The 22,645-nt window shown below is 38.8% G+C and overlaps 2 protein-coding genes across 2 annotated transcripts; both read left to right on the top strand.

The window, feature by feature from the left end:
* The first annotated feature begins 9,134 nt into the window (after window positions 1–9,134).
* Window positions 9,135–11,307, top strand: LOC111611670. The gene is made up of 6 exons (XM_023349261.1): window positions 9,135–10,209; window positions 10,309–10,368; window positions 10,452–10,487; window positions 10,585–10,645; window positions 10,732–10,838; window positions 10,932–11,307. The coding sequence occupies exons 1-6, from the start codon at window positions 10,132–10,134 to the stop codon at window positions 11,289–11,291; spliced, it is 702 nt and encodes a 233-aa protein (XP_023205029.1). The 5' UTR covers window positions 9,135–10,131; the 3' UTR covers window positions 11,292–11,307.
* LOC111611669 lies at window positions 11,292–22,044 on the top strand. Its single transcript, XM_023349257.1, has 9 exons — window positions 11,292–11,394; window positions 11,577–11,644; window positions 11,729–11,974; window positions 12,141–12,275; window positions 12,371–12,433; window positions 12,534–12,665; window positions 13,238–21,184; window positions 21,276–21,358; window positions 21,622–22,044. Exons 3-7 carry the CDS (start codon window positions 11,753–11,755, stop codon window positions 20,135–20,137), a joined length of 7,452 nt encoding a protein of 2,483 aa, XP_023205025.1. The 5' UTR covers window positions 11,292–11,394; window positions 11,577–11,644; window positions 11,729–11,752; the 3' UTR covers window positions 20,138–21,184; window positions 21,276–21,358; window positions 21,622–22,044.
* The last annotated feature ends 601 nt before the right edge of the window (window positions 22,045–22,645 follow it).

The following is a 22,645-nucleotide window of genomic DNA, read 5'->3' as shown; positions in this document are numbered from 1 at the left end:
GTTGAAACAGATCAGGACTGAGAACTGGCCTTTAGAACTACGTGCTGCTTTGGGCTGTATATAACTGATTTAACTCAGTAACTGTTACACATGGGATTAGTTTGGAACTTTAAAATTAAGCATACTGAAAATTTCAAAATAAAAGCCCTGAATATTTTGACATGACGTAATTGCTCTTTTTGGCTTTATTTGACTTTTCCATCCAAAGCACTGTTACACATGGGATTAGTTTGGAACTTTAAAATTAAGCATACTGAAAATTTCAAAATAAAAGCCTTGAATATTTTACATGACGTAATTGCTCTTTTTGGCCGTATATGACTTTTTCATCCAAAGCAATGTTACACATGGGATTAGTTCGGAACTTTAAAATGGAGCATAATAATAATTTCAAAATAAAAGCCTTGAATATTTTTACATCATGTAATTGCTGTTTTTGGCTTTGTATGACTTTTTCATCCAAAGCAATGTTACACATGGGATTAGTTCGGAACTTTAAAATGGAGCATAATAATAATTTCAAAATAAAAGCCTTGAATATTTTTACATCATGTAATTGCTGTTTTTGGCTTTGTATGACTTTTTCATCCAAAGCACTGTTACACATGGGATTAGTTTGGAACTTTAAAATGGAGCATAATAATAATTTCAAAATAAAAGCCTTGAATATTTTTACATCATGTAATTGCTCTTTTTGGCCGTATATGACTTTTTCATCCAAAGCACTGTTACACATGGGATTAGTTTGGCCCTTTGAAATGAAGCATACTGAAATTTTCAAAATAAAAGCCTTGAATATTTTTACATGACGTAATTGCTCTTTTTGGCTTTATTTGACTTTTTCATCCAAAGCACTCTTACACGTGGTATTAGTTCAGAACTTTAAAATGAAGCATACTGAAAATTTCAAAATAAAAGCCTTGAATATTTTTACATCAGGTAATTGCTGTTTTTGGCTTTATTTGACTTTTTCATCCAAAGCACTGTTACACATGGTATTAGTTTGGCCCTTTGAAATGAAGCATACTGAAAATTTCAAAATAAAAGCCTTGAATATTTTTACATCAACTACTTGCGTTTTCAGCATTATATAACTGATTTAACCCAATGACTATTACACATGGGATTAAAATAGACTGTTTTGCATGAGCAGCAGATAGATCCTCTATTGCACATGTGTCAAACTCAAGGCCCGCGGGCCACATGTGGCCCGCTACGTCATTTTATGTGGCCCTCTCCCCCCTACCACCGTTTTACAGCCCCATTGATTGACTTAAAATAGGTTTTGAGCACGAATTGACTACAAACTACATATCCCATAATGCCTTCCGATTCTTACCAACCAACATTACGGCTTCTCGCCACTAGAGTGCAGCAGAGTCACCTCAAGCTGATTATTAATTTTCCCAGCGAATAAAACTGAAACATCGACAAGCTAACAAGCTAAAGAGCGAAGTCCCGTGATGTTTCAATCGAGGACTTTTACCGTCTACTGCCCCCTGATTTGATGCCACAGCTTCGACTCCACGCAGCTCGTGTTTTGTCCACGTTTGGAAGCACCTATCTGTGCGAACAGATGTTTTCAATAATGACTTTAAACAAGACCAAGCACAGATCGCGCATTACTGACGAAAACCTACACGCCGTTTTGCGGATTGCCACAGAATAGAACTAAAACCAGACATCGACGAACTGACCAGGGGAAAACGGTGCCTGACATCCGGCCAGAAAACATTGGTAAGCACAAACAAACTACATTTAAATAGAATGAATGTAAAACCAAAACTCAGTATACTGGAATATGCATATAGTTTATTGATTTTGCTTGTGTTTTGTTTATTTACAGAACACAACACAATGAGGATGTGTGTGAGTTGGTGACAGGGTGAAGAGGGATCAGCGTTGTGTTCAAGGACAGGCAACATCACCTCATTGTTTTGTTCTTATGTGAAATGCATGTTCGTTGTGTAATAAATAACGAAAAAGTTTTGTGAATGAAGTTGAGAGTTAATATCAAAACTTGTTTTTTATTATTTGTCTGCTTATCTTCAAAGCAGACAAAGAATAATTTTCCCAGCGAATAAAACTGAAACATCGACAAGCTAACGAGCTAAAGAGCGAAGTTTAGCTGAGCAGTTTAAAAATACTGAGCATATTTTTAAACTGCTCAGTTTAAAAATACTGTAATTTTTAAACTGAGCAGTAATTTTACATCCATGCAAACTCAAATGTAATATTTAAAACTTGAATACATAAAATCAGTTATTTAACAATATGAGGTGTTGTTTAAAAATAAAAAAGATAGCAATTTCTTTTTATTGCAGAGACATTAGATTCTTAAATTTATGGTATTCTTTAAATGTTGTAATTTTGGTTCATTGTAAACTTTACCTGTAAAAAGTTTGTAGAAATCTTTAACATAAGGTCAATATATATTTTTAAACTGTGATATGTTGTGTGTGTGCGTTATTGAAAATTTATATTTGTGACAATCATTAGGTAAATGCTAATGAACTGCCTTCCTGCAGTTTATGAGCATTGAACTGTTACTAAACAGTTCAATGCAAGGTTCATTAGCGTTAGCATTTTAGCTTCAATAAGCTATTAGCTATTTATTTTGCTTTTTAGCAATGTTTAGTATACTGAATGGAGTAAATCAATTACAGAAAATATCCTAGTGATTTCCCACATACTGATGAAAGCAATGACGCTAACATTAGCGTTTCTGCTGATTTTAGCTGATATACTTACTTTATAATACTGAATGGTGCACGTCCGCCTCGCTTAATGTTCTTGCGATTCTCCGCGTGCCACTGATTAGTTGCGGCGTTCTTTAGCGTCGACGCCGATTTGTAGCGTGACAACGCCGGGCCCAGACCGACGGGCGCGCCTTGGCAGGCCCCGGCTAAATTTCTTCCGAAATTTTCTAGTTATAATTCTTTATTTTTCTTCCGTCACCGTTAATGCGGCTCATACCGCTGGGTGCACACCTACAAATGAGGTATCAAAACGTGCAGAAAATTCACGCCATTGGAGCTATTATTTGTGGTGGGATTTGGGCTTAACGTGGCGACATAATTCGCAAAAAACTACGAAAAAAAACCCATTATAAGTCAATGGGAAAAATCCTGGAAATACCCTATTTTTGAGGATTTTCTGTGTCGTCACAAATTCACCTAGAAATGCCATTCAAATTTCATTTTGTAGATACGTCTGTGATCTCTTCGAAAGTGAAGACGGCTTGTCGATACCAGTTACGGTTTGTCCACAATTTGCCTCTAAGCGACCCAAAGTTTCTCATTTTTCCTAAAGTTAGAGTGCTTCTCTCGCTGATTAGAGTGAGAGATCAAGACAACTTTTTCCACCCAAATCATTTTTGAAATCGCCATCACGGCCACAAATATCGCACGATTAGTATCAAAATCGGTCCTGACATTGATACGCCTGTCTGCTCCGGTAAAATGTTTTCGAAATTTATCTAGACTGTACGGTTTTCTGTCACGGTGCTTCAGAGCAAAGTCATGCGACAGGATTTTCTGAGGCTCTCAGGCTCTTTCACTAACACTTCACACCTTGGTGTGAAACTTATTTAACATAGCAACGGAGCTCAAGAGGCTATTGGCTGCTGGTTTGGACTACAAATACGCATCATTGTAGTTCTATCTATCCTCAGTTGAAACAGATCAGGACTGAACTGGCCTTTATAACTAATTGCTGCTATGGGCTGTATATAACTGATTTAACTCAGTAACTGTTACACATGGGATTAGTTTGGAACTTTAAAATGAAGCTTAACAAAAATTTCACAATAAAAGCCTTGAATATTTTTACATCATGTAATTGCTCTTTTTGGCTTTATTTGACTTTTTCATCCAAAGCACTGTTACACATGGGATTAGTTTGGCCCTTTGAAATGAAGCTTAACAAAAATTTCAAAATAAAAGCCTTGAATATTTTTACATCAGAAAATTGCTCTTTTGAGCTGTATATAACTGATTTAACCCAGCAATTGTTACACATGGGATTAGTGTGGCAATTTAAAATTAAGCTTGATGAAAATTTCAAAATAAAAGCCTTGAATATTTTTACATCATGTAATTGCTCTTTTTGGCTTTATTTGACTTTTTCATCCAAAGCACTGTTACACGTGGTATTAGTTTGGCCCTTTGAAATGAAGCTTAACAAAAGTTTCAAAATAAAAGCCTTGAATATTTTTACATGACGTAATTGCTCTTTTTGGCTTTATTTGACTTTTTCATCCAAAGCACTCTTACACGTGGTATTAGTTCAGAACTTTAAAATGAAGCATACTGAAACTTTCAAAATAAAAGCCTTGAATATTTTACATGAAGTAATTGCTCTTTTTGGCCGTATATGACTTTTTCATCCAAAGCAATTTTACACATGGGATTAGTTCGGAACTTTAAAATGGAGCATAATAATAATTTCAAAATAAAAGCCTTGAATATTTTTACATCAGGTAATTGCTGTTTTTGGCTTTATGTGACTTTTTCATCCAAAGCACTGTTACACGTGGTATTAGTTTGGCCCTCTGAAATGAAGCATACTGAAAATTTCAAAATAAAAGCCTTGAATATTTTTACATCATGTAATTGCTTTTTTTGGCCGTATATGACTTTTTCATCCACAGCACTGTTACACATGGGATTAGTTTGGAACTTTAAAATGGAGCATAATAATAATTTCAAAATAAAAGCCTTGAATATTTTTACATCATGCAATTGCTGTTTTTGGCTTTGTATGACTTTTTCATCCAAAGCACTGTTACACATGGTATTAGTTTGGCCCTTTGAAATGAAGATTAACAAAAATTTCAAAATAAAAGCCTTGAATATTTTGACATCATGTAATTGCTCTTTTTGGCTTTATTTGACTTTTTCATCCAAAGCACTGTTACACATGGTATTAGTTTGGCCCTTTGAAATGAAGCATACTGAAAATTTCAAAATAAAAGCCTTGAATATTTTTACATGACGTAATTGCTCTTTTTGGCTTTATTTGACTTTTTCATCCAAAGCACTGTTACACGTGGTATTAGTTCAGAACTTTAAAATGAAGCATACTGAAAATTTCAAAATAAAAGCCTTGAATACTTTTACATCAGCTACTTGTGTTTTGAGCATTATATAACTATTTTAACCCAAGGACTATTACGCTTGGGATTAGTTTGGCCCTTTGAAATGAAGTTTAACAAAACTTCCAAAATAAAAGCCTCGACAACATTTTAAATCGTACCGAACGGTGCACGTCCGCCTCGCTTAACGTTCTTGCGGTTCTCCGCGTGCCACTGATCACGTCGCGGCGTTCTTTGGCGTCGACGCCGATTTGTGGCGCGACGACGCCGGGCCCATGCCCGACGGGCGCGCCTTGGCAGGCCCCGTCTAAATTTCTTCCGAAATTTTCTAGTTGGGGCCTGCCATGCAAAGCAATGGCAGGAACCTATTGCTATTCTCCCAAGAAAAGTTTCTTTATTATTATTGGGGCCTGCCATGCAAAGCAATGGCAGGAACCTATTGCTATTGTCGGAGAAAGTGTTTCTTTATTCTTCTTTATTTTTCTTCCGTAACCGTTAATGCGGCTCATACCGCTTGGTGCACACCTACAAATGAGGTATCAAAACCTGCAGAAAATTCACGCCATTCCAGCTATTACTTCTGGTGGGATTTGGCCTTAACGTGGCGACATAATTCGCAAAAAACTACGAAAAAAACCCCATTATAACTCAATGGGAAAAATCCTAGAAATACCCTATTTTTGAGGATTTGCTGTGTCGTCACAAATTCACCTAGAAATGCCATTCAAATTTCATTTTGTAGATACGTCTGTGATCTCTTCGAAAGTGAAGACGGCTCGTCGATACCAGTTACGGTTTGTCCACAATTTGCCTCTAAGCGACCCAAAGTTTCTCATTTTTCCTAAAGTTAGAGTGCGTCTCTGGCTGCTTAGAGTGAGAGATGAAGACAACTTTTTCAGCCCAAATCATTTTTGAAATCGCCATCACGCCCACAAATATCGCACGATTAGTATCAAAATCGGTCCTGACATTGATACGCCTGTCTGCTCCGGTAAAATGTTTTCGAAATTTATCTAGACCGTACGGTTTTCTGTCACGGTGCTTCAGAGCAAAGTCATGCGACAGGATTTTCTGAGGCTGTCTGAGGCTCTCTCCCATGTATTTGAATAGAATTTCAGATCTGGGCACAACATTTCTTTCTCTCATCACTGTAAATGCTCTGAGTGAGGTACAGATATGAATCTCGGGACTATCGCAGACGACACATAGGCCTCTCATACGCTCGAAACGCTTTTCGAATATGTATTACGGTTCCCGAACAAGAAGGATTTGTTTCCAATGCTTTTTTTCAGTAAACCGTGTTGGCTCAAACACACAATTGTGTGTTTGAGCATGTATGACTCACAGCTCACACCTGCTGAGACCATTATTTACCATGGCAACGGAACTCAAGAGGCTATTGGCTGCTGATTTGGACTACAAATTCGCATCGCTGTAGTTCTATCTATCCTCAGTTGAAACAGATCAGGACTGAGAACTGGCCTTTAGAACTACTGCTGCTATGGGCTGTATATAACTGATTTAACTCAGTAACTGTTACACATGGGATTATTTTGGAACTTTAAAATTAAGCATACTGAAAATTTCAAAATAAAAGCCTTGAATATTTTTACATCAGGTAATTGCTCTTTTTGGCTTTATTTGACTTTTTCATCCAAACCACTCTTACACGTGGTATTAGTTCAGAACTTTAAAATGAAGCATACTGAAAATTTCAAAATAAAAGCCTTGAATATTTTTACATGACGTAATTGCTCTTTTTGGCTTTATTTGACTTTTTCATCCAAAGCACTCTTACACGTGGTATTAGTTCAGAACTTTAAAATGAAGCATACTGAAAATTTCAAAATAAAAGCCTTGAATATTTTTACATCACGTAATTGCTCTTTTTGGCTTTATTTGACTTTTTCATCCAAAGCACTGTTACACGTGGTATTAGTTTGGCCCTTTGAAATGAAGCATTCTGAAAATTTCAAAATAAAAGCCTTGAATAATTTTACATGACGTAATTGCTCTTTTTGGCTTTATTTGACTTTTTCATCCAAAGCACTGTTACACGTGGTATTAGTTTGGCCCTTTTGAAATGAAGCATACTGAAAATTTCAAAATAAAAGCCTTGAATATTTTTACATCAGCTACTTGTGTTTTGAGCATTATATAACTATTTTAACCCAAGGACTATTACGCATGGGATTAGTTTGGCCCTTTGAAATGAAGTTTAACAAAACTTCCAAAATAAAAGCCTTGACAACATTTTAAATCGTACCGAACGGTGCACGTCCGCCTCGCTTAACGTTCTTGCGGTTCTCCGCGTGCCACTGCTTACGTCGCGGCGTTCTTTGGCGTCGACGCAAATTTGTGGCGCGACGACGCCGGGCCCGAACCCCACGGCCGCGCCTTGGCAGGCCCCGGCTAAATTTCTTCAGAAATTTTGTTTTTCTAGTTATTCTTTATTTTTCATCCGTAACCGTTAATGCGGCTCATACCGCTGCGTGCACACCTACAAAAGAGGTATCAAAACGTGCAGAAAATTCACGCCATTCCAGCTATTACTTTTGGTGGGATTCGGGATTAACATGGCGACATAATTCGCAAAAAACTACGGAAAAAAACCCATTATAAGTCAATGGTACAAATCCTACACCCTAATACCCTACTGGCTAAAACGGAGAATTGTCTCCCCCAGCTGGCTCAAAAAGAGAATTGTCTAACCCAGCATCTCTAAAATAGAGATTAGGTTTATGTGGATACCAGCTCATAAAGATATAGCAGGAAATGAAATGGAAGATCATTTACCTAAGGTGTCCTTAAAACAAAGTAGAATTATGGAAATAAAGTATTGTAAGTCTGGAAAAAATATAATGAATTATTAAGAGCAACATCAAAGGAAACATGATATAGAGACATTTAAACTTAATAAGATATTAATTAAACACAAAATAAATAAAGCGGTTATTACATTTTGGAAGGTAACAGGATTATATGTAAGACTTTAGATTGGGGAGCGGTTAACTGAGTAACTGTTACACATGGAATTAGTTTGGAACTTTAAAATGAAGCATAATAATAATAGGCTTCTAAAGAATAAGTTACAGTTAAAAATTCCAGATATTTTGGGTTTTTTTTTTTTTTTTTTAAGTTGCGCCCTGATCCACACTCCATACCAGTAGGTGGCGGTAATGCACGCCCTGATCCACACTCCATACCAGTAGGTGGCGGTAATGCACACCATTAAGTTGCTTGCCAACCGCCATTAAAAACAAAAAGAAGAAGAAGAGCTTTCTGCTTCCGACTCTCCTTGGTTAAGGTAAGAAGTGTTTGTGTTCTGTCCATAAAATATACTATTTAATTTCATTACTATATTATTAGAACTGCTTACAGTTGTTAAATGTAATGTGTTCTTTAAGAAATGTGATCGATTTTAAAAGTTTGACTGCTGTGGGATATTTTGTTGTGGCTCTGATAGCGTAGCTGCTAGCTTGATGGAACCGCAATTTGTTCACATGTTAGCACTTTGCTAACTGGCTTTCGTGAAACCTGTTAGGCTATAAAATCTCTGTTAACATCAATCTGATCAGCTGAAATAAGGCAATTTTGTTTTACCTCAACCTAGAGCTATTGTGACTTGCAGAAATTGTCACAAATAACCGGAACTAGCATATTAAGCTACTTCACTGACTCAGTTGCTTCGGATACAGATACTCTCAGCTGCCGTCTTGTGCCGACAGTGAAAAACAGCAGAACTACATAATATTAGCTTGGTATGATGTAAATTATAATTTTTGTTTGAATTACATAAAATAACTTCATGATCTGAGTTTTTTTCATTATGTTTGGCCTATCAATAATTTCAAATAATAAAACATAAAATATCTGGGTTTATTTTGTTCATCCGAACCAGAACCTCCAGGTTCTCCGTTGTAGAGTTTTACTGAAAATCAGCGGAGAAATATCTGTAGCACAGCAGCTGCGGTACAGTCTGCCCACTAGAGTAGAACTGAACCGAACCAAACATGAACGTATTTCATCGCCTAACGAAAGACAAGGAAGCAAAGAGATTTCGGCTAAAGAAATCTGAACTTGAAAAGAGAACACAAAATGCTTTATGTGTACTAGTGTGATTGTATGGACAAAAAGCCACCTGAAGAAAACCCGCAGCCGCAGAAACTGAGTCAGTAAAGTAGCTAACTATGCTAGCTCAGGTTATTTGCCGCCATTTCTTCAAGTTGCCATCCCTCCCCCAATAAAACAGCTTGTGGTACAGTGGTAAAACAGTATTTCCACATATTGCCACGTTTAAGCTGTGATAGCTCCCACATATTTTGTAGTGTAACACTAATAACTCCCACATATTTTCTAGTGTAACACTCTGAAGAAAGCCAGTTAGCAAGTTGTTAACATGTAAACACATGTGCGCGGAAGTAACGCCTATAAATCACACAAAGCATCATGGGAGCTAGAAATTTGCTGGAAAGAAGATAAATGTTTTAGACCCACAGGAAGCTAATTAAGTGCTGCAGTGTTTTTAAGTCTCGTAATTTTGTTCGTATCTTCACATGTAACATCTCTGTTTTTTTAAAGTATATTTTTAACCAAGTTGTAAAGTGTACTTATGTTTGCACCAGTTGTGAAAAATATATTGTCCTTGTTTAGAAACCTTAGAACAGTTTTAACTTTATTCTTGTATTTAAGAAAATAAATATTCACCTATTTTTAACATAGATATATTTTTACGGTTGTTTTTTAATTGAAATTTATTTTGCTTGTATTTACAGCTTCTCTCTTCTGCGAGACTTTGTGATTTGGAAGTTTTCCACTGCTGCCTGCTACGAATCTGACCTCTGCATCATCACACCATCTAATTAATTCACTTATACTGATACCTGTTGATCCTATAGAGATATATTTTATCTAGATATTAAGAAAAGCACATAGTAACATTGAGTTAAAAGCATTCACAAACACATATAATATTGTTTGAATAACCAGCTTTCCGCCCCCCCAGGTGTCTTCTTTTTTCATTCTGCTGTTACAGGATGCCACGTAGAGGACGACGCTCCGAGGCTGCCAAGGTGAGATGGAGAAAGCTGGAGATTGTGCCGGTCGACGCAAAGGTATAACAATTACACATTGAAGTAATTGTTTTTGTCTAACTGTAGTTCTTAATGTAGTTTAGACTTTAGGCATGATTATAATAGTTTCTGTGTTTACAGCCTGGGACACCACCGCTCGCACCCAGCGCTTGGAACCCAACTCGGTCTCCGCCAAAGAAGGTATGTCTGTCATTTTAAATTTTAGTAACTTACTGTTGGATGATAACAATTATTTTCTTTACTAATTTTACTTATCTCTTTAGATGTCCCGACTGCTGGAGGGTGAACTGCACGACCAAGTATGTTCATAAAAAGTTCAGGATCATTTATTTAGAATAACCAAAACAAGTTATGTTTGTAGTTAATCTATACATTTTTTAAATAACTCTTTTGCAGATGTCGCCTCCCGTGGTGCGTCAGGAGGAGCCCCGTGTGCCACCGACCTCTCCTGGGTTACGTATGTAGATAAAATCTTTGTTGTTTTGTTCTTACATTTTCACCTGCATAAAAGCCTAATCTTGATAACTAAACGTTTCTAAACAGGCCGTGGGACGGGGCGTCGCCATCGGGTGGAGACGTGGCCAGCCTCCCGGGTGACCAGACGGAGCTGCAAGTTGGTTCTGCCTACTGCCGGGGCTCTGGAGAAGAAGGTATTTTTTTATTTTTTTTTAACTCGTATATAAATATTGGTTTGCATGAAAAAATTCTATAAGCGAACTTTAATGTTTGTTTTTATTTTTCAGTTTGCTCTTTTGGTTGGTGATTCCCATCTGCGTGCTTTTGTGGATGGGTATTCTACCATGCCAAAGGGCGACTTCTCCTTAGGGGTGCTTGCATCCCCCGGTGCCTCTGCGGAAGAGTTGCGGCTTGAGGTGCTGGATGCAGTTCTGCCTCGGCCCCCCGAGGTGATCTGTCTTCTGGCCCCAAGTAACAACTTAACCGCCAGCAGGACTGTCGTGGAGGCCGGAGCAGCGTTTGACGCTTTGTTGAGTACCGTCTGCAACCTCTCTGCTAATGTAAGTATAACATCCACTGCATTTATCCATGATCAAATATATCAGAAAACGTGGCGTATATTAATTTTGTTCCTTTATTTGGTTTGAAATTTAAAGGTGGTCGTTGTGGACTTTCCACCGCGCCTTTGCGTGGAGGTCAGTGTGCAACAGCTGCTGCGGCAGGAGTTTCAACGTGTGGCTGGTCAGAGAAGTAAGTGACACACACAATTTGTGTTTAGACTAAAACTTCAGCAAATTTACATTTTATAGTTTTCAGGGTTCAGATCTATGAAAAAATTATTTATTTTTCCTTTCGTATCTACTATATCTCAAATTAGAACATCGTTAGTGTGACTAAAAATTAGAATGAAATTTTCTTTCTTTTCCGTATAGGTGTTCGGTACTTGCCTGTCACTGAACACTTCCCGTTGAGCTGCCTGGCATTGTGGAGCAGGGATGGCGTAAGTTGAATTGATTTTTATAATTCTATTGTAAACATTTTATTGAGGCATACTGCATTTTATAAAATGTGTTTATAACTGCAGGTTCACTTGAGCGACCATCCTGGGATGGAGGTCCTTGCTCAGTTGCTTGAGGCGGCGGTCTGCTCGCAACTTGAGTTAAGTGCATCGAAATCTCCTGCTCCTGTGATGTTGGCTGATCCCCCTCCTGGGACGGCTTCCCCCCCCCCGGTGAGACGTCCCCTGCCCCGGATGGTTGTGGTTAGCGAGGAGGCTGCTCCGCGTCGTTCGGAGTCCTTCGCCTGGACTGTGGTTGGTGGTGGTCGGAAGGTACTGGATACATGCTTATTTGATTTAATGAAAATTTTGCAACTGTATATTTCAATGTGTGTATTTCACTTTTTAACATGTTTATTTTGTGTCCGCCTCCCTGATTGTACATTTGAACTTTTCTTTAAAGTGCAGATTATAAAGTAAATGGAAGTTGATTTTACAGGGAGACCTGCTGGATTCTTCCATCCCCCCCAATCCTGTGTGCTTCAGCCCAGCGTTGCTGGAGGAGATGGACCGGATCGTTCCTGCGTCTGGCCTTGAAACTCCGCTACCTACATGTTCTCCAAAGGGGAAAAAGGTATTTTATTTAATGTTAACAAATATAATGATTTGAATTTGATGTGCAAAAGTTTGTTTTAACAATTATATAATTTCTTCTATTTTTTTAATTAGAAGGCGACTGTCAGGCGTCGTCCAATTTCCTACCCCTCCAAGCTGAATCCAGTGGAGCAGCAGGTGTGACACCGTTTCAGAAAATATATCAGACTTTAAGATAGTGAAATGTACAGTACATGTTGACTTTGCACAAAAAATGATATCTTCTGTTGATTTATAGATGGAGGGAGCGCCGAGAGAGACCAACAGCAAAGCTCGTCGCCAGGCACAGAGTCCTGTACCCCCGATGAACGTCCAGGACGAGTCCTCTTCCGTGCCACAGGAGGAACATTTTTGGGATGGGAGCTGCAAGGTAACTGTTTCCTATCATCTCAGTCACAACAAATGGGTGGAGCAGTGCAACGTGTTGTGGAGAAAGTTGGCGTACTTGGTTCTGTTCATGAGAAGGGTGCCAAAGATTATGTCACTCACATGAGCACATATGGCTGTGCAAAGTGAGTTTACATATTTAAGAAATTTGTATTTCACAGCTTTTGACTTTGTAGAGGTGCTGCTTTATTATTTGTGCATTTTTTATTTTTATAAAATTGAATATAATATCAAATTTTTTTGGTTTTCCAGGTTTGCTAAAAAAGTGCGCTAATATTGTTAAAGATTAATTTCTGAATTACAGAAAAGTAAATTTGAGATGCACAAATATGAACATATGGATTTATATTGAAATCCCACCCAATACTAGTGTAATGACAGTATTTGCCATTAGGTTAATTTATCAACATTTTATATCAATTAATCTATTTAACAACAGAATAATTGATTACTCAATTACAAAATATGTGTTTACAACAGGCCTAATTGGTGGTAGATAGTGATAAGGTGAATATTTGTATAAATACTGACTTTTAAAATTTTTTTATGTTACAGGCTTCTGCACTAGAAGTCAGGATCAGCAGTCCACCTGTCCTGTTGGTAAGTGCTACACATTCCCAGGCCGACAAGAGGTATGCTGCATTTTCCCGTAATCACCAGTGCACATGCATGGCACTCACATTTTTAGCTTACCACAATGAGGGGTTGCAGTTTGACACAGTGATGCTTGATAGAGTGATTGAAAAAGGAGACCAACTTTATGCCGGCGTTAAACAGCAACTGATCAGTGATGGAACATTTCGTGACAATCACTTGACGTTTGAACAGATGCCTGACCATGTACTGACCGATAGGAACATCTATGCAGTACACACAACTGGTTTAAGGGTAGGTCATGTTTTTGCTCGTAGCAGGAGCACTCAAGGATCTCGACAATTGGGTTTGCATCTTGCCCTGCAACTGGAATGTCTGTCGGAAAATGTAACCCATGCTTTCCTTTTGGTGACTCCAGAGTGCATTGCAGTTTTCAGGGACAGAAGCGGTCGGTTTGGAGTTTTTGATTCCCACTCAAGAAATTCAGCAGGCCTGCCCCACCCCAGTGGAACTGCAGTAATGATGACTTTCTGCAACCTGTCTGACTTGGTCAGCCATCTATTGAAGCTCTTTCGAAATCGCGGCCCCAATGCCACCTATGAGTTTGTGCCAGTAGGTTTTGACAGGGAAAATGAAGATCATTCTCAGAACTTGACTTTTGACAACATTTCACCTGTAGCAACACAGGTAAGTCCAACTGCTTTGAAATCAGAGAGTCCGTCTGATGAGGAAATGCCTCCTTGGCTTAGGGAAGTTGCAAACGTATTAGAGGAGAGACCTCCAACCATTACAAATTTGTCAAAAGTGCCAAAAACCGATAGAAGAAAAATTAAAAACAGGATCAAAACACAACAGAGACAGAATGTAGGAAGTAAAATGAAACAAAGTTCATCTGAAAAAGAAAGATATCTGACATCTCCAACATTTAGGACCAAAAAGCTACAGGCCTTAAAAGAAAACTATATTCTTCATAAAGTAGAGAGGAAGGATCAGTTAAATAACAGATATAGAACAGATGCATTTTTCCGGAAGAGACGAATAAATTACATTAAGGACAGATTCGATTTTGTCCGTAGCTTCAGAGACAGTCATAAAGCCAAGATGGCTGAGTATATGAAGAAACGATTCAGAGAGGATCCGGCCTTTAGAAGCAGAAAAAAATCAAACATCAGGAATCGATTCAGAGATGATCCGGCCTTTAGAAGCAGACAAAAAGCATACATCAGGAATCGATTCAGAGATGATCCGGCCTTTAGAAGCAGACAAAAAGCATACATCAGGAATCGATTCAGAGATGATCCGGCCTTTAGAAGCAGACAAAAATCAAATATCAGAAATCGATTCAGAAACGATCCGGTCTTCAGAAGCAAACACAAAAAAACAATGCGTGAATATATGAAGGCGAAGTATCATAGTGAGCCTGCTTATCGAGCAAAACATAAAGAAAAATGTGCTGCCAACAGAAGAGGCAGACTATCAAGAGAAGCACATTCCCAAAATTTAACACTGCAGCATGCTTTGCGAATCACAAGGAAGTATAAAAGAAACGTAAGCTTCCACCTTGAAACTCCAAGCTCTCTGATAACTGAGGAAATGAAAGCTGCAATACAAAACTTTTATAAGAACATTAAAAACGGACCCACATATGTTTGCACCGTGTGTCACAGAGCTCTTTTCCCCAATCAAGTAAAGCGCTGTAAACGAGATAAATATACCAAGAATATGCGTGTAGTAGCTGATTGTCTAACCGGTACATATGTTCATGTGTGTGGATCTGCATGCTCAACCCCATGTTCTGTACCCGAAGAAAGGATGGGGGAGTGGATCTGCTACACATGTGACAGCCATCTAACCAGAGGAAAGATGCCATCTATTGCTGCTGTTAATAACCTTCACCTAGCTTCTGTTCCACCAGAGCTTGCGGAATTGAATGTACTTGAACGGCAATTAATTGCAAAAATTCTACCTTTTGCAAAAATTGTTTCCTTGCCCAAAGGACAGCAAAGGGCAATACATGGAGCGGTTGTCTGTGTTCCTTCTGAAATGGAAACAGTCGTAAACAGTCTTCCGAGGCCCCGTGAGGAAGCCCAGCTTTTACAGGTGAAGCTGAAGAGAAAAACCAAGTATAAAGGATACCAATACTTTTACACAGTAAACATGAAAAATGTCTTAGCTGCACTGACCAAGCTTAAAGAGAGTCATCCGGATTACAAAGAAGTAAGTATAAATGAAAGTGCAACATTTGAAGATTTCCAAGAGGATCAGCCAGTTGAGGACTTGGAAACAGAAGCAGCGGAGACTGAAATGGATATAGAAGCAGACCAGCAACCTGACCACATAGGGATAGAGCATCAGGCACTTCGACCTGGTCTGATCTTGGACACCTGCATGCAGCCTCCTGACATAGCACAGGAAGTATTGTCATATGGAGAAGGGATTTTCAGCATTGCGCCGGCTCAGGGGAACAAGCCCATCTCCTTCTTCAGTGTTCCAAGACTTGAAGCAAATGCTTATCCCGTACATTTCCCAACTGGAATAAACACATTAGATGAAGCCCGCCGTGTTGCACTTTCACCGAGTATGTATTTCAATGTACGACTTTTCTCAATAGATACTCGGTTTGCCAAAGACCAGAGTTACCTTTTCTTTGCTCAGTTTGTCACGGAAACTCATATTGCCAATAGTAGTATGTCCATTCAGAGAAGAAAAGGGAAACCAAGCACCAAAGATGGGAAAAATATTTCCAGCAAAATGCTGCAGGATAAAGAGGAGTTGCAAAAACTTATCCAGAATAAAGAGGCTACCCGTTTCATGCAACCCTTAAGAGGAACTCCAGCTTATTGGGAGAAAGGGTTACGTGATTTGCACGCCATGGTGAGGCAACTTGGAAAGCCCACTTTCTTTTGCACGTTCTCTGCTGCTGAAATGAGATGGCCAGAAGTCATTGAGGCCATCAAAGGTCAACATGGCGAGCAGGTAGATTTTTCTGAGCTTGACTGGAATGCAAAATGTGACATTCTTAGAAGCAACCCTGTAACCGTCATGCGCATGTTTGAAAAGAGAGTGGATGCACTGTTTAGAGACCTCATTCTTTCCCCTGCACAGCCCCTTGGAGCAGTGGACGATTACTTTTATCGTGTAGAATTTCAGGCAAGGGGTTCACCACACATACATGCTGTGATATGGATTAAGGATGCACCTGAAATGGAAGACCCCTCATGTTGCGGTGAAGTCATAAAGTTCATCGATCGTCACATATCCTGTCAGTTGCCTGATGAAACCAGAGATCCAGAGCTTCACAAAATAGTCACAGAGGTTCAAATGCACAGCAAAAAGCACTCAAAATCATGCAAAAAAGGTAATGTTGAATGCAGATTTGGATTCCCCAAACTAGCAATGGACCGCACCAGAATCACCGTCCCAGTAATTGACTTTGATTTGGAAATTGATGATGAAACACCAAAGCAAAGTAAGCCAAAAGGTAGGAGAAAGTCCAAAAAATCGAGATCACCATTTGTCTCAAACCTACAAAGAGAGGCTAAGAAGAAACTGAAAACAGTTAGAGATTTACTGAAAGATGACAAATCATCTTTCAGGGATTTGTCAGAGTTACTCCAGGCTTGTAATATGACTAAAATAGAGTACAATGGCCATGTTGATGCTCTCACTTCTGGAATGGTGGTAATGATGAAACGGGATCCTAAAGATAGCTGGGTCAATGGGTACAACCCCGATCTCCTTCGTGCATGGAATGCTAACATGGACATTCAGTATGTGCTTGATGAGTACACCTGCATTGAGTACATGATGTCCTACATAGCCAAGCCAGAGCATGAAATGGCGCAGTTCCTCAAGTCTGTTGTTGATGATTTAAAGACGGCCAATGTTAGCCAACGCGATGAGATGAAGAAGATCATGCAGGCTTATTCAAAACAGAGAGAGGTTAGTGCTCAAGAATCCGTTGCGCGCACTTGTAGCCTACCTCTCAAAAAGTCCTCTCGTAGTGTCCTTTTTCTTCAAACAGATGAAGACGGTATAAAAATGAGTCTTCCGATGAGTAAACTCGTAAACATGTCCCCAGATGAAGAGAATGTGTGGATGAAAGGATTGCCGGAAAAATATCTCAACAGACCAGACACATTAGAATTCGAACACATGTGCCTGGCAGAATTTGCATCAGAATACCGGGTTCTATATGGTAGGCAAATTGAAGGGCCAAATGCAATTGCCCTCCTTAATGATGCAGGATACATCCAGAAAAGAACTATCGGCAAACCTGCAGTTATTAGATTTACTCGTTTCTCTGAGAAAAAAACACCCGAAAAGTTTTACAGACGGCTTCTGAAGTTGTATTTTCCTCATAGACGAGATGAGGACCTAAAAAATGAGGAATGCACAACCTACGAAGCCTTTTACAACAACGGTTTTCGTGGTAGATATCGGGTTAAACAGTATGTGGATTTCAATTGCAAAAGGTATGAAGGGCAAGGTAAGAAAATTGATAAGATTATGGAAGATCTGAATAAGCAAGGACCGGTTCGTAATGCGTGGAACACTTTTGCACCAGAGGTTGAGGTAGACAGTTTAGAATGCGCTGCTGAGCGACCACCATTGCAAGAAGATGAAGAGCAAGACCCTATTCCAGATTATGAAATTGATGTCAGCACTGTAGACATGCCAAAAATTGAAGCTCCTAAACTGAGCCCTGATTTCATCAGACAAATGTACAGGAGTTTAAATGAGACTCAAGCGTCCGTGTTTTACGCCATTCGCGATTGGTGTCTGAAGCGCGTCTGGGGTGAGAAACCAGAACCATTCTTTTATTTCTTGACGGGAGGAGCCGGATGTGGTAAATCTCATGTCATCAAATGTGTTTATCAGGAGGCAACCAAGCTCTTGCGCCAGCTTCCGAGAATTCTCGATATTGGTGACATGTCCAAGCCCACTGTGCTCCTCACAGCTTTTACTGGTACTGCAGCGTACAACATATCAGGGAAGACTTTACATTCCATCTTGAAGCTACCCAAAAGTTTAAAACCACCATACAAGGGACTTGGAAATTCATTGGATGAAGTGAGGGCAGTTCTTTCTAATGTAGAAATCTTAATCATCGATGAAATCTCCATGGTCTCCAAAGACCTACTTGCATATGTTCACTGGAGATTTCAACAAATCAAGGGGAACAACAGGTTCATGGGTGGGGTCTCTGTTTTGGCTGTGGGGGATTTCTTCCAACTTCCTCCTCTTGGACGATCAAAACCGCTTTGTGTCGCCGAGGATGGCGTGCTTGATATCTGGAATGAGAATTTCCAGATGATCAGCCTGACAGAAATCATGCGGCAGAAAGATGACCGAACGTTTGCAGAGCTCCTGAACAGGATTCGAGTTAAAGGTAAAGCCGATTCACTTAGTAAGGATGACAAGACTCTTTTGATCCAAGCTGTTACTGACTCAAAAGAGTGTCCAATGGATGTTCTGCACATTTTTGCAACAAACAAACAGGTGGACACCCATAATGCAGCAGTTGTGACCTCTTTAGGTGTAGTAACAGTTGATATCGAGGCAGAGGACTACAAAAGGGTTACAAAGACAGGAAACATGATTAATCTGGGCTGTTGCATAGCGGGCAACAAACGAGACTTGTCTAACAACATACAGGCTGGTTTGGGTTTTAGGGTAATGATTATAAGAAACTTGGATGTAGAGGATGGTCTTGTTAATGGAACATTTGGGACCATTGCGGATATTGTCACCAGTACGAAAGATGGAAAGAATAGTGTAAAGTTAATTGGACTCAAACTGGACAATCCCCTCGCTGGACACACAAAAAAGATTCAGGGTAAACCAGACAGCTTTGTTTACATTGAGAGATTTGAGGAACAGAGTAGCGTAAAGGGAGTGGTACGACGGCAATTTCCAATCAGGTTAGCCTTTGGGTGTACAGCACACAAAGTCCAAGGGATGACCATGAAGTCTGCGGTTATTTCTTTGAAGCGTATTTTTGAACCGGGAATGGCATATGTGGCACTCAGTCGCACAACTTCCCTGGAAGGACTTAAAATCATTGATTTTGATGAAAGTAAGATCTACGCTGACAAAAACATCAGAGCAGCTATGGAATCAATGAGATCAGCATCGTTTTTGCATATCAGACCACTCTTGCATTTTCAGTCTGGTCATCAAGGTGCAACATTAACAATTGTCCACCACAATGTCGAAGGTCTTGTCTGTCACTCTGAGGACATGAAACAACATCATGAACTTATGCTGGCAGATGTCTTATGCCTAACGGAGACTCATTTATTTGGATCTTCTGTTCCAGCTTCTTGCCAAATGGAGGGCTATTCTTTCTTTTCACGGAACAGACATGTCTCCTACTCAAACAGAGTCGACATTGCTACCAAAGAGGGTGGGGGAGTAGCGACTTACTGCCGGAGTCTTCTCCAACCGCAGGAACGTAGATTCTTCAACCAGGTTACAGATATTGAATTCAACGTTGTGAAAGTGGAAACCCCAATCAGAGCACTGATTGCGACAGTTTACAGGCCACCAAGTTATGATCTTGGAACATTTTTAAGAAATCTGCAGAACCTCTTGGATGGCCTGAATTCAATGGATATTCGGCCCGTTGTCATATTGGGAGACTTCAATGAGGACCTTATTCCTCCTGGGAAAAAAGCCATCAATGAGTTGTTTAGAGCAAAAGGCTTTATGCAACTCATCTCTGATGCAACCACAGAAAAACGTACCCTCCTTGATCACATTTACATCTCCAATCCAGAATACTGTATCCAATCAGGTGTCTTGCAGGCTTACTACAGCTACCACAATCCTATATACTGTGTGTTAGCTTCAGTATAAACTGCATCTACAGTGGCTTCCAAAAATAGTTATGTTCCTTGAAATTTTCCTATTCATAAGGGGTATTTTTCTTGATCTTTTATATTAAATTCCGATGAAATATATTTGTGGTTGTAATGTAACAATATGGAACAGTTCAAGGAGTATGATTACTTTGTAAGCACTGTAAATCTTAATCCTGAATTCATGACAGGATATTATTTTTGGAGAACATGTAAAGATCTTGCATCATTTTATGTGACTGTGGGTTTTTTTGTATATCCAGCAATCAGAAAGCAGTGTGGGTTGTTTTTCTCTATCATTGTTGCAGAGGGTTTGATATATATTTATTCATTGTACACATTTGTGAATTATAGTGTAGCTTGTGGATTTTGTTGTAGGAATAAAAATATTCTTGTACAGTTTGCAAATCTTTTCAATACTTATTTAGTTCCGTAGAAAGGAGGCTTCATAACCAGGGTTTGTATGTGCCCATGAAACTTTGTTTGAGGTTTGGGAATACGAAAGTGGCTGATCTTGAAACACTTATCGGTTCTCTGTCAGAGTAGTTGCTGGAAATATTGGACCAGGAAGCGGTAGATTAAAAAATCAGTTACTACACGTATATTCTGTTCTATTTTGAAATAAAAATTATTTCAAATTGGTCTTCAATCTGGCACATAGCATTTTCCTCATTTTTCTAATGCAGTTAGAGTAACTGTTACCCTTTGAGTAAGTTAATTTTTTGCAAAACTCTTTTTTTATTCTTCACAATTTGCGTCATTCAATTAAAGCTCTCCTTGTTTCATCTCTCCCCAATGATACTGCACTTTTTACTGCTGCAGCCCCCTAGGGGTTACTTCACTAGAAGGACAAAAGTTGAACTCACTTTTGTCCTGTTGGACTCCCTCCACATACTGAGAATTTGTGTTGTTTTGATGGAATTAACCTCTTTTCTCCCAGTTTTAGTCTGTTTTTGCAGGTTGTTCCACACAAACAATCCTTGGAGGCTGCTAAGAAGAGAGAGGAAACGAGACCTGGAGGTTTGGCGCATGAGAGTTAGCAAATGTATCTAAATTGTAGCAACCTTAAAAGCAGTTACATTTTTGTTGTTGTTGATAATAGATGTCTATTGATGGAATGACTTGTTTATTTTTAGTGCAGGACAACCCTTGCCTAGCTCATAGACTTGGTCCCACACCCAATCTGAGGAGAAGATGGAGTTCCTGTTTCTTTAGATAGGTAGATAACAAATTAAAGCTAATTTTGTTTATTTTAATTTGAAATTGATGATGTTGTATATGTAAGTTTGATAGGAGGAATCCAGTGGATATATGCCCTTTTTTCTTAGGTGACATTGGTGTTTATATCTATCTTAATCATTCTTAAACCTTAGTTTAAACAAAGTTTAATTTTTAGTTTATTCATTCATAAATCACATAAATGTTTAAAAATGTCATATATATTAATTTGGTTTTTGTCTGTTTTTTGTTTTTTTAATACAGTCTGTGATGTGTCACACCAGATTGGATGCCTAAGAAGAAGTTGGGAAAAATCAAAAAGCTTTGGAGAAGCGATTCTTTTTTGTTGTTGTTATTCTTTATAGTTGTAAATAGTTTTTGATGTATGTATATATTTAAGATGGTTTCATTTATTGTATAGAGACTGCAATATGTTACATTAGATTAATTTAAAATATGTTTTCATGTATGTATATAGTTATAAAGGTTTCACATTTATAACAAGTGGATCATCATGGCAAAGCCATAATGTTTCACTTGTGACAGTAAATCTGTCAGGCCTCACCTTGACACTCAGGCAACAACCCTGAGTGCCACACGGCCGGACAGGACACATGTAAAATAAAAAAGATAGCAATTTCTTTTTATTGCAGAGACATTAGATTCTTAAATTTATGGTATTCTTTAAATGTTGTAATTTTGGTTCATTGTAAACTTTACCTGTAAAAAGTTTGTAGAAATCTTTAACATAAGGTCAATATATATTTTTAAACTGTAATATGTTGTGTGTGTGTGTTATTGAAATTTTTTATTTGTCACGATCAGTAGGTAAATGCTAATGAACTGCCTTCCTGCAGTTTATGAGCATTGAACTGTTTGTGAACAGTTCAATGCAAGGTTAATTAGCGTTAGCATTTTAGCTTCAATAAGCTATTAGCTATTTATTTTACTTTTTAGCAATGTTTAGTATACTGAATGGAGTAAATCAATTACAGAAAATATCCTAGTGATTTCCCACATGCTGATGAAAGCAATGACGCTAACATTAGCGTTTCTGCTGATTTTAGCTGATATACTTGCTTTATAATACTGAACGGTGCACGTCCGCCTTACTTAACGTTCTTGCGATTCTCCGCGTGCCACTGATTACGTCGCGGCGTTCTTTAGCGTCGATGCCGATTTGTAGCGTGACAACGCCGGGCCCAGACCCACGGGCGCGCCTTGGCAGGCCCCGTCTAAATTTCTTCCGAAATTTTCTAGTTATAGAACTTTATTTTTCTTCCGTAAC

The sequence above is a fragment of the Xiphophorus maculatus genome, chromosome 2, assembly GCF_002775205.1.
Source record: "Xiphophorus maculatus strain JP 163 A chromosome 2, X_maculatus-5.0-male, whole genome shotgun sequence".
Lineage (NCBI taxonomy): Eukaryota > Metazoa > Chordata > Actinopteri > Cyprinodontiformes > Poeciliidae > Xiphophorus > Xiphophorus maculatus.
This window is presented reverse-complemented; position numbering and strand designations above follow the sequence as displayed.